An 11,889-nucleotide genomic window follows, 5' to 3' on the forward strand; every position below is an offset into this window, starting at 1 on the left:
GCAGGATTGGACAAATGATCGCCCGTTTTGTGCGTTCACCGATGACGCTAGTTTGGTCTGGCTGCAGACACAGCCCTTCCTGAGCCATTGCCAAGCACGATGGGTTGAATCCCTGCAACAATTCAAATTTGATATTGAATATCAACCTGGTCGTTGGAACACCGTTGCGGATGTGTTGAGCTGTAATCCATATTACGCGGAGCGCCGAGTGCAACAAGCAAGTGGAAATCGCTGCGACCATGGGGATGTCCGTTGAGTATATTCCTTTAGGGAATGTTACGCTTGAAGATTGGATACGAACCTTGGCGGCTGATGAGTACCTCGCTTTGCGGAGAGAGGCGTTGTCACAGCCAAAGGAACGACAGTCTACATTCGATCGCCGTTTTTCGATCGATGACTATGGTTGTTTACTGTACCACGATAAGTTCTATGTGCCAGCTGCTTTACGAGGAACTGTATTGCAGGCGTACCACGACTCGTTGCTCTCTGGCTCGCATATGGGGGTACAAGGTACATTGGGCAAGCTCCTACGTGAGTTTTACTCGCCCGATATCGACGCGGACGTGCGAGGGTACATCAAGACTTGTGGGTCTTGCCAAAGGTGCAAGTTGCCAAACAATAATCGTGTTGGCTTACTTTGTTTGCTCCCAGTTCCCGACCAACGTTGGCACACGATGGGTATGGACCCTGTCTCGATGCCAATAACACGGTCGTGGGGGGGGGAAGGTGCATAGTGATGCGTTCTACGACATTATTATTGTCTTCATCGATACTCTGTCAGGGCGCACTACTTTATCCCTGCGAAATCCACGATAACTGCCGAGGAGTTGGCCCAGCTTTACTTCCATGAGGTATGGCCCCATACAGGTACTGCAGCTGTGATCGTCGGAGATCGAGATCCCCGCTACCTGGCAGACTTCTGGAAGGCGTTTCAATTGTTGTTGGGCTCTAAGCATAGCTTGAGCACGGCATGACACCAACAGATGGACGGAAAGGTCGAACGGTGTATCTCTATCTTGAAGAAGATGATTAAATCGTACCTTAATGTAACGAGAGACGATTGGGTTGACAAACTGCCGATGTTGGAGTTTGCCTACAACCGTACGCAGAACAGCACTGGATACTGCCCTTTCAAGGTTGAGTTGGATAGAATTCCGCAGGCGCCAATGCATTGGCAAGTTGACGCAAAGGTGTTGCAACATATGGACGATACGTCGATCCCATTTTTGCATAAGTCACGACGTGAGCTCATCACACAGATAGAGAGGCGTGCTGAGGCATACCGATCCATTGAACTCATAGTGCAGCAGAAACTGCGGGAAGCCCAGGACAAACAAGCGAAGTATCACGATTGTGGACGTTGTGTACAGAGCTTTCGTCCAGGAGATAAAGTCCTGTTGAACAGCGACGGGATAACGATCCCTGCTTTCAACAAGAAGCCGCTCAAGTTTACACAGAGCTGGCTTGGACCCTTCATCGTAAAGAGGGAAGGACCACACCCGGAAACGTACAAGTTAGAGCTGCCAGCTTTGATGGGCGCTCTCTACCCGGTCTTCCATACGGATATTTTGAAGCCTTGGCAAAAGCCGACTTCAAATCCGCTGCGCATCAACGATGTAGAGGACTTTAACCCAGGGCCCATCCAGGTTCGAAGGCGAGGAAGAATACTATGTCGATAAGATTATCGGACGTAGGTTGGTCCATGGAAAACCTGAGTATCTCGTTCAGTGGGTTGGTTCCCAACCTGAGCAGACAACATGGGAAACGCATGAGCGAGTGAACGACTGCGCTGCGTTAGACGACTTCATCTTGGTCCATGGGGAAGTAGAATCCGTTACAGATAAGCGAAAGCGGAAGCGCTCTAAGGGAACTGAGGCTCCGCGACGCAAGAGTGCACGGTTGGCTGAGGGGCATGAATGATCTGTAGCTGGATGGGACCTTCTGTCCAATAAAAACATCTGATATGGTTGTGATCGAGTAGAGAAGTTCTCGTTCACGATATCTTTGGACATAAGTCAAAAGCTGTGAAAGGGATTGCAACGTGCTACACAAAACGAGTGTTAACACGCCCCCTTGATGGTAAACGACATCCGCATTGGGTAATTGCGTCTACGGCCGCCGTCCGTAATGAGTAAGCAGGAACTGATCACTCCTGGAGACTCGGTAATGTGTATGCCTGGAGGTACACATAGGCGTTGACTCTAAATAATAGAGCTTCGTTGGCTCAGTGGATTCGTATATCCATTGCCCGACAACTTGTATAGGCAATGTGCGATACAATACAGCACACCCGTTGCATTCACAGCTGGGGAACACGCTGCCGGTAGCAGGTAGGGTGGATGGCAAATACCATTGAATGAGAATGGTTTGCAAGCGTCGCTACCCACGACGGTCTTCTGGAAAGCTTTCCTGAATGACACACTATTCTGACGTCCAGTTGGCGAACCATGGCTTTCAACGAAAAAGCCATGGCTTTCTGCCAAAAAGCCATGGCATTTTTGCATGGTTACTTGGACTGACGACGACAAGGACCATCAAGGATTGCGCTGCGTGCGATCCCGGGCACCTTCATATTCTACTCTGCTTGAGCTTGCTGGGCAGGTTCGCGTCGTAGAATCTGGGGGTGGTGTCATGTGGAGTGTCCGGTCTTATTGGAGAACGACACGTTGCGTCTGTGAAAGACCTATCGCTGTCTAGGTGGAAGGCCTTCCGACCTGTCAGTGAAAGGCCTTTCCTAAGCACTCGGGCTTACGCCCTTCACGCTCAGACAGTGTTCTCCAGTGGACCCCGACCACATGGGTACTATAACAGTGCTCATCGCGCGTTCCTATGCACAAAAAGTAGTTCATCTACAACATATCGCATAGCAGAGCCGGCGAACACCCAGTCTGTCCACAATACCTTACAGCAAAGTAGTTATTGTATACGAGCATCAGTTATACAAACCGTGTGGAAAGTAGTCCACATCACACTTGTTCACAAATGAAGTGGATCGGATGTCGATGTGCTTGGTTTGTGCATGGTGAACTGGGTTTGTGGCGAGTGCCATAGCTCCTTGGTTGTCTTCCCAGATGACTCTGGGGCCTTGGACGACTCCTGTCTTGTCTTGGTGCGTGCTCAGTTCTCTGAGTAGAGATCTGAGCCACATTGCTTCTTTACAGGCGTCTGTGAGTGTCATGTGTTCGCCTTCGGTGGAGGAGAGTGCTGTAGTGCGTTGTCTGCGGGATTTCCAGCTTACTGGACCACCGAAGGTGAAGAGGTATCCTGTGGTTGATCTTCGAGTGTCTGGGCAGCCTCCCCAGTCTGAGTCTGACCATCCCACAAGTTTGGGGGTTCCTTTGACGGCTCCCAGTCGAAGTTGGTAGTGTTTGGTCGTCTTGAGATACGCCAGAATGCGTTTGGCAGCTTTCCAATGTCCCTTGCCTGGATTGGCTAAGAACTGGCTCACAGCTCCAACTGCTTGGGCTATGTCTGGTCTTGTACGGATCATTGCGTAGATCAGACTGCCTACAATGGCTCGATAGGGCTTGTTCTGCATCTCTGCATTCTCTTCAGGCGTTTGAGGTGCCATTTCCTTTGTGAGAGAGCTTCCCACGACGCTGGGAGTTGATACGGGCTTGCAATCGGTCATCCCGTATGTTTCAAGGCATTTTTCGATGTACCCAGTCTGGTTGAGCGTCAGGAGTCGTTTGGCTCGGTCTCGAGTGACTAGGAGACCCAGAAAGTAGTGCAGGGCACATGGATCACGCATCTCGCACGCCTTCTGAAGTTCCTTGGCCTTGAAGCTGTCAAGATCGAGTCTCTGGTTGCTCATAAGTATGAGATTGTCCACATAGAGGATCAGGATGGATAGCCAGCCCTCAAAGAACCCGATATAGACGCAATGGTCTTAGCCAAGACAAGTGAAGCCTTTCTCAACGAGAGTGCCGTGGATTTCGATGTTTCATTCCCTGGGGGCTTGTTTAAGACCATAGAGAGTCTTCTTGAGTTTAAGCACGAGATGCTCTTCCCCTGGCTTGATGTAGCCCGGTGGCTGCTTCATATAGATTTCCTCACTGAGTGTCGGGTTCAGGAATCCGGTGGACACGTCCATTTGGTCCATTTCGAGGTCCTGAGCTGCTCCCCACGACAGCAGTAGCCGAATGGTGTTGAACTTGGCCACTGGTGCGAATGTTTTGTTGTAGTCAACTCCCTCTTCTTGTGAGAAGCCTTGGGCGACTAGTCTGGCCTTGAAGCGTTCGATACGGCCATCAGCATTCGTCTTGATCTTGTAAATCCACTTGCATCCGACAAGGTTGCGATCTTTGGGTGCTGGACAGAGCTCCCAGGTGCCGTTCTTGACAAGGGATGCGTATTCAGCATCTATGGCTTCCTTCCACTTGTCTGAGTCGTTGGAGTTTAGAGCTTACTTGAGGGTTTTGGGCTCTGTGTGCAGTACTTCGGTAGCCAGGGCACAGGCAAGGTTGCTTTGGCGTATTCGAGTGCTCTGGGAGCGTGTGATGCGTCCGTAGTGCACCAAGTCATCAGCTTCCTGGTCTTCCTGGTTGTCTAGGTTCTCTGGGGCCTCTGCCCATTGATCAGTGTCAGGTTGTGGGTTGGGAGCTGCGTCAGGAAGCTCAGAATCCCCCCCTGCAGCGTGCGGGCGTAATTCAGTGGTGTCTGTGGTGCCCTCGCACTCAGAAAGGCTGGAATCCAACACCAGCGCGCTGCGACTGACACCCCACAGCAGAACGGAGTAGCGGAACGTATGAATTGAACTCTAGTCGAAATGGCACGCTGCCTACTCACCCAGGCTGGTCTTGGACACAAGTACTGGGGAGAAGCGCAGCTTGCAGCTGTCCACATTAGAAAACGCGGCCCTACGGTTGCCCTAGACAACTCCAAGACGCCATATGAAGCCTTCTTCGGTCGCAAACCCATCCTCCTACATCTCAGAGTGTTTGGATGCATAGCCTATGCTATGGTACTCAAGAAAAACCGAGGAAAACTGGACAACAAAGCCAAGAAGTGCCTCTTTCTCGGCTATAGTTCATCCAGCAAAGCCTGGAGGCTCCAGTCCCTCGAACTCGATGATCAGGGCGCCATTATCGAATCAAGAGACGTCCAGTTCAATGAAAACAAGTTCTACAACAGCCTGGACAACGAAGATACACATGAAGACACGTCAGATCGCTCCTATGACAGCTTAGCGAGCTTTGAATTCGATCCAGAGCCTGACAACATCGTTTCACACGCACCCAAGCCCACAGACACCACTGAATTACGCCCGCACGCTGCAGGGGGGGATTCTGAGCTCCCTGACGCATCTCCCAACCCACAACCTGACACTGATCAATGGGCAGAGGCCCCAGAGGACCACAATCCCAGAGCACTCCAGTACGCCAAAGCAACCTTGCCTATGCCCTGGCTACCGAAGTACTGCACACAGAGCCCAAAACCCTTAAGCAAGCTTTAAACTCAAACGACTCAGCCAAGTGGAAGGAAGCCATGGATGCTGAATACGCATCCCTTGTCAGGAACGGCACCTGGCAGCTCTGTCCAGCACCCAAAGATCGCAACTGTTATGGACAACGCGCCCATACCATAAGCTTACCTACTGACAGCCGCCAATGTCAACCGCCAATGTCAAACGCCAATGTCAATGTCAATGTCAGTGTCAATGTCAATGTCAATGCCACTCCCCCTCTCTCCTCTCATTTCGCCAATCCTCCTGCAATATCGCCGCTCCTCCTCTCTCCTCTCATTTTGCCAATCCCCAATCGGCTTCTCCACATCCCCCACTACTTCTCCATAGCCAGCAGCTGTAGCAATGCTCTCTACGCTCGCCACGCACGCTCTAGGAGCATAGCTAACGCCCTCCCCCAGTCCCCTCTTGTTGTTGTTGTTCTCTGGCCTGCCGGGTTGCCTATCTATAAATAGCCGGCCTCTCTTCGTCCATTCCCTTCCTCCCCAGCAGATCAACACCAGTTCTTCTCATCTCCTGTTCTAGTCCTTGTTTCTTGTTTCGCCAATACAATCTCTTGTCGCCTATCACACTCGCCCTGTCTTCTCTACTTCGCTTCCGCCCCGTCGTCGAGATCATAACACTGACAGCCGCCAATGTCAACCGCCAAATGTCAAACGCCAATGTCAATGTCAATGTCAGTGTCAATGTCAGTGTCAATGTCAATGTCAATGCCACTCCCCCTCTCTCCTCTCATTTCGCCAATCTTCCCGCAATATCGCCACTCCTCCTCTCTCCTCTCATTTTGCCAATCCCCCCTCGGCTTCTCCACACCCCCCACTACTTCCCCATAGCCAGCAGCTGTAGCAATGCTCTCTACGCTCGCCACGCACGCTGTAGGAGCATAGCTGGCGCCCCCCCAGTCCCCTCTTGTTGTTGTTGTTCTCTGATCTGCTGGGTTGCCTATCTATAAATAGCCGGCCTCTCTTCGTCCATTCCCTTCCTCCCCAGCAGATCAACACCAGTTCTTCTCATCTCCTGTTCTAGTCCTTGTTTCTTGTTTCGCCAATACAATCTCTTGTCGCCTATCACTGTCGCCCTGTCTTCTCTACTTCGCTTCCGCCTCCGTCGTCGCGATCATAACATACCAGGGCCTTTGCGAGCGGGTGCGAGGCACCAGGGCTCAGGACGATTGGTGGAGTACCAAAGGGAAACGCTCCGAAGGGATCGAATTCAACAAAATATATACAAGAAAGAAGAACAACAACGCCAGGCTAAATACCAGCCTGATTGGCAAAAGACCATTGGCAACGTGTGCCGTGGCAGGCGGTCCCCATGCCACAACGCAGCGGGACAAACTGCTCGACGTTCATCTGGCTAAAGGGAACGCATCACGTCAACGGCGGGACCTGTCAAAAATTCACGACTGTTGTACTTACGCGCGGACATGCCCCATACACTGGATGTGGTCGCAGGTGAACACCCGCACGTCCTGGGCCAGACAATCGCAGGCGGGCTACACACAGGTGCAGGGTAGCGCCTGGCAGAAGAGCGGCGTTTCGCACTCCTCCCCGAAACCGTCAACGTAGCCGCACGTAAACTCACCGACGGGCGTGTCGGTCTGTCGGAAAGAGGCGTGAGCTGTCAGTCACCTCACGGGAACCACCCATAATACGCGGTTCCTTACGGTGTCATCACAGAGCGGGAGGATGCAAGGCCGGCATATAACGTGCTGGCACGCGGAGAGGACTATCGTGCGGGGGCGGTACGTGTTGCAGTTCCAACACGTCGGTCGGGCCGGTGGAGCCGGGGGCTCCGGGGTATTGTCCGAGTGCACCTCAGGGGTATCCTGAGATAGAGTTGGTCAAACCATGTAAGTTGGGTCAATTGGGTACCCACCGCAGACTCACCACTCGCTGTCGCTTGAGAGCCTTCTTTAGGCTGTCCCCTTTGGTGGGGCCCTTGCCTACTCCCTTCTTGCCCGATGACGAGCCGGCAGCGGTGGGCTTGGCGGAAGGAGCTACGCCGGCCATGATGAAGAGGGGAACGGCGACGGTGAGAGGTTTACGAGATTGGGAGCAAGAAATGTAAGGTCCGAGGACTGGTGGGAAGGTGCCGAGGGGACTACTGCCTTCCTTTTATATGCCGCAGGGACAAGGACCATGGCGCCCCACAACCAGCTGCGGCCGAATCATCTCTACCTCATATCGGCGTGGATCTGATTGCCATCATGGTGACCACCGGTGACGCCAGCCGCTCCAGTAGAGCCATGCGCACTCCTCCTGGCCGACACCTGTGTTAGCTCCACATCAAGTCACAGCGGGGAGCGAATGACAGGTGCGGTCGGTGTCAGAGTGACACTTGGCTCTAAGGGGGGTGTAATGAGGTGCTGCAGGTGTCACCTTAGCGCGGCAAAGCGCGTAGGGCATGAGATCACGTGTAGCATAGATTATTTTGGAGTCCTACGCTCTGGGGTGACTCCCGAAGGGAAGAAAAGCCTTTGGGCGGCACCCTGGGAGGTAGAAACTCTAGAATTCTTTCAATACATCGAAGCGGAGACAGAGCTAGCCTCTGGCAACGGACCTAGCATTATTACATACGTGCGTCGCCTTCAAGCGATTTAGATACCTTCTGCATGTACTTAAAGTCATCAATCGGAAGACCAAAAGTAAGCATGAAGTCCGTATGCTTCTGCAAAAATGTGTTGACAAAAGCGGCCTCGCGCCGTTTGCCATTAAAGGGATGCTGCGAAATCCATGTACCATGGTGCCTGCGCTGCTCGATATAGAACGAATCCACAGACCCATCCTGCAGCACATCACGGCGCATGGCAGAGTCACGGTCCAACGTAGCTTGCAAGCAATCCTGTCGAGCCTGACGTTCCTCAGCATGATGAGAACTTCTTGTAATAAGGCTAGGTCCGTTGCCAGAGGCTAGCTCTGTCTCCGCTTCGATGTTTTGAAAGAGTTCTAGAGTTTCTACCTCCCGGGGCGCCGCCCGAAGGCTTTTCTTCCCTTCGGGAGTCACCCCCGAGCGTAGGACTCCAATATATCCCATGTTATATATATATGACTCCAATATATATGATCTCATGCCCTACGCGCTTCCCCACAGTAAGGTGACACCTGCAGCACCTCATTACACTTCTGCTTGGGCGTCGGCCACAGCAGCCTTCATTCGGGCATTAAGCTGATCGATGGAGATCGTCAACATAGCTGTAGCGGGCGGGTGACCAGGAGGAGGTGGAGGAGGTCCACCAACCTGGATGCCCTCCATTGGAACTGGTCCCATCGTTGGAGGAGGAAGGCGAACTTCCACACGGGGTTCGTCAGCTGCAGTCTCCGGCTCCTCAACAATCTCAGTAATAACAGCTGTACCCCCAGGAGTAGTTTCCTCACTCCTGGTAACTCTACTACCCGTTGATGTACTCATGACAACCTTCTAGCCAGCGTAAGCGCGTTTTCAGTTCGAAAAACCTCAAACAACGACCAATACATCCAGAATGCCGACAGAAGTACTCCGTTGATGTTGTATAGCTCAGTACCTTGAGCAAATACACACAAACAACTAGGTCTCGAATCAGGTATATGCCGTATGCAATAACCAAAATTCGGGCATAGATTTTCCCTCTTTTTGAGCGAAAAATCCCCAAAATCCACTGTGTCCGATGTCGGCGGGTTTCGGCTGCATTGATCCTGTACAGGATCTGAAGCTATCAGTTTAAAGAGGCCTTTGAGAGGATCAAAATGAACTCTAACGGCTTAGCTCTGTCTTTAAACTGAAAGACTTTTCTTATCCGCCCGTTTTTGCTTAAGTATCGAATTAACGACGAAGGCGATGACGGATTACTTGTTTTGCAGTGATTCAAAAATCTCCAAAACATTCAGCGGTAATTCTCAGGATCGGGAAGAACCTTATCGGGGGTCGTTTTGTTCAAAACTGCGATAGTTTTGCTATACAGAGGTTATAGTGGCGCGTTTTTCGATATCTCCGTATCCGTAGGTCGAATCTCTTTGAAACTTTCACAAGTCTTCAAGCTCAGTATGCTCTACGAGGTTTCCGAGTTTGAAGGGGATCGCATTACTGGGGTAGATTTCCAATCCGTGCACGGGTTACCAATTGGCTACTAGTAAACACGCGTTTATGTTGACTATGTGTCGACCATTGAACGAATACTCTCAAGGGGTTGATATTCCAAAAGAGTAAGATATGGATGGCGAACTGTGAGTTACGGAGGTTTGTCTAACCATCCAGGTAAAAAAAGTGAGGTGGTTGCGACGTATCGGTCGTTCACCTAGGTAAATAACCTAGAGGTTGGCGCTTTTCGACTATAGCGCACTAGAGGCTTCAGGAGTTGTGGTGGACGTTGTCCTGGACGCCCGAAAGCTATTTGAATCGTCTAGAATGATTGTATTGACGTTCTGTGATGATTGCTACGTCTGCAATTTCGAGATGCTGAAGTTGCCAACGTGTTTATCTACTAAGAAGCTCGTTTTTGTCGAAACGAGTGGTGCTACCATGTGATGTGGACTACCTTCCACACGGGTTGTATAACTGACGTTTGTATACAATAACTACTTTGCTGTAAGGTATTGTAGACGGACTGAGTGTTCGTCGGCGCTGCTATTCGATATGCAGTAAAGGAACTACTTGTTGTGCATAGGAACGCGCGACGAGCACTGTTAAAGTACCCATGAGGTCAGAGTCCACTGGAGAACAATGTCTGGACGCGTAAATACAGGTATTTCCTCAGGAAATACCTGTATATTCCGAGGATATACAGGTGTATCCCGCGAGGCCTGTCTCGCAGACATGTGGTTCCCCAACTAGACCGGACAACCCACATTACACGGTGACTCTGAACAACAGAGCTTCGTTGGCTCAATGGTTGCGTACCTCCATTGCCCAACAGCTTGTATTAGGCAACGTGCGCTACAAAGCACACCCGTTGCATTCACAGCTGGGATGCCCGCTGCCCATAGCAGGTAGCGTGGATGGCAATTACCATTGAGGCAGAATGGTTTGCGAAATCGATCAAGCTCCTCCAAACCTTGACAATGCACCCTATGGGCAATGGGCGCGCCGAGAAGTTCGTTCAGGATATCACAAGAATCTTATCCCATATAGTCCTTCAATGTAACCTAGAAGCCAAAATCAACCCTCCTGATTTAACAATCTGGCCCAAATGCCTCGACACCGCTTTGTACACGTACCTCAATCACGTCGCTAGGACCACCGGCATCTCCCAATACAACGTTGTCTTCGGCCAACACTGCCACATTCTTGGCCAGTCAACCACCGGCATACTCGACCCTGAAGCATTGAACACCTTACTCACCGCTGACTACCGGGCCGACCGTGACATCCTCCGCGCGTGTGCTTTGGAAAACGCCAACAACAACCGCCTCACCGAAACCGCCGCCATCAATGCTAAGCGCAAGCCTCCTGGCAAATACGCCGTCGGCGCTTGGGTGTATATTCACCGCAGCAAACTCGATACAACCTACGTTTCGTCACGCAAGCTCGTTAACCGCTGGACAGGTCCTTATCAAGTTTCTAAGGCATACCCCGGTGGCGCGTACCTCTTACTCGACGAGCACGGATGTCCCGCCTTCAATTCGCGACCGGTCAACCACCTTCGCATGGTTCCTGCCAGGGTCCGCCCGGCTTGGCATGTTCCCGCGTTCAATGCGCCATACAACACCCCTCTCCACGATAATCAAGAGGATCCACCCCCTCCCAACGCCAGGCCAGAAGAGATCGACAATGACTCTCTCTCGGACGTCCCCGAACTCGTTCCGGACAACCTTCAAGTTTCTCTCGCCGTCCTTTCCGAGGCGCTTCCCTCCGACGACATCTCCTCGTATCCCAGTGAACGCCCCGTCGATCACCGACCCACCCTCGACGACCGTCCACTACGCGCATGTGTCACGCAGTGCCCCGTTCGCCCCAGATGTTGACTTTCTCCTTCTTTTCCGCAGAGAGATTGGGAGGGGATCAAAACAGCGCTGCAAAGCCTAGTCGCGGAGTGTGCAGACCGTGTCAATCGGTCTCCAGCACGCAAGAACCCCCCGAGTGATCTACTTCTGTCTCGGGAGAACTTCCCTGGACATGGATAGTAAAGTGGATCCCATGACCGCTCGTTCCGCTGATGTTCACTGGCTCATTAATACAGTCTACCCCGTGTCCGACATGCTACACCCGGCACTGCAAGGACGGAGGGCTCGTAGAGACAAGAGTTCACCGCATGATTATCTCTGTTCCGCTGGGCTTATATGATCGGCTTCCAAGAACACCATCATGCACAGCCGACCTTTCTTACCCTTGTGCATCATGCAGCAATCGCTGCTCGTCATTCTAAACCATCGTAGGGGCTCGCGCTGGTAGTCAGGGAGGTCGAGTGAATCAGCTGCTCCCCGGTCTTCCGGTGGGAGTATCTGGAAGTG

General features: G+C 51.9%; 1 protein-coding gene across 1 annotated transcript; it reads left to right on the forward strand.

Annotated features, from left to right (window-relative positions):
• Positions 1-10,500: 10,500 nt before the first annotated feature.
• EV422DRAFT_569224 (uncharacterized protein) lies at positions 10,501-11,403 on the forward strand (the record flags this gene model as incomplete). Its single annotated transcript, XM_053072741.1, has 1 exon — positions 10,501-11,403. The coding sequence occupies one exon, from the start codon at positions 10,501-10,503 to the stop codon at positions 11,401-11,403; it is 903 nt and encodes a 300-aa protein (XP_052923873.1).
• Between the last annotated feature and the right edge of the window lie 486 nt (positions 11,404-11,889).

This window comes from Fimicolochytrium jonesii, assembly GCF_025526975.1.
Source record: "Fimicolochytrium jonesii strain JEL569 chromosome Unknown EV422scaffold_19, whole genome shotgun sequence".
NCBI lineage: Eukaryota > Fungi > Chytridiomycota > Chytridiomycetes > Spizellomycetales > Powellomycetaceae > Fimicolochytrium > Fimicolochytrium jonesii.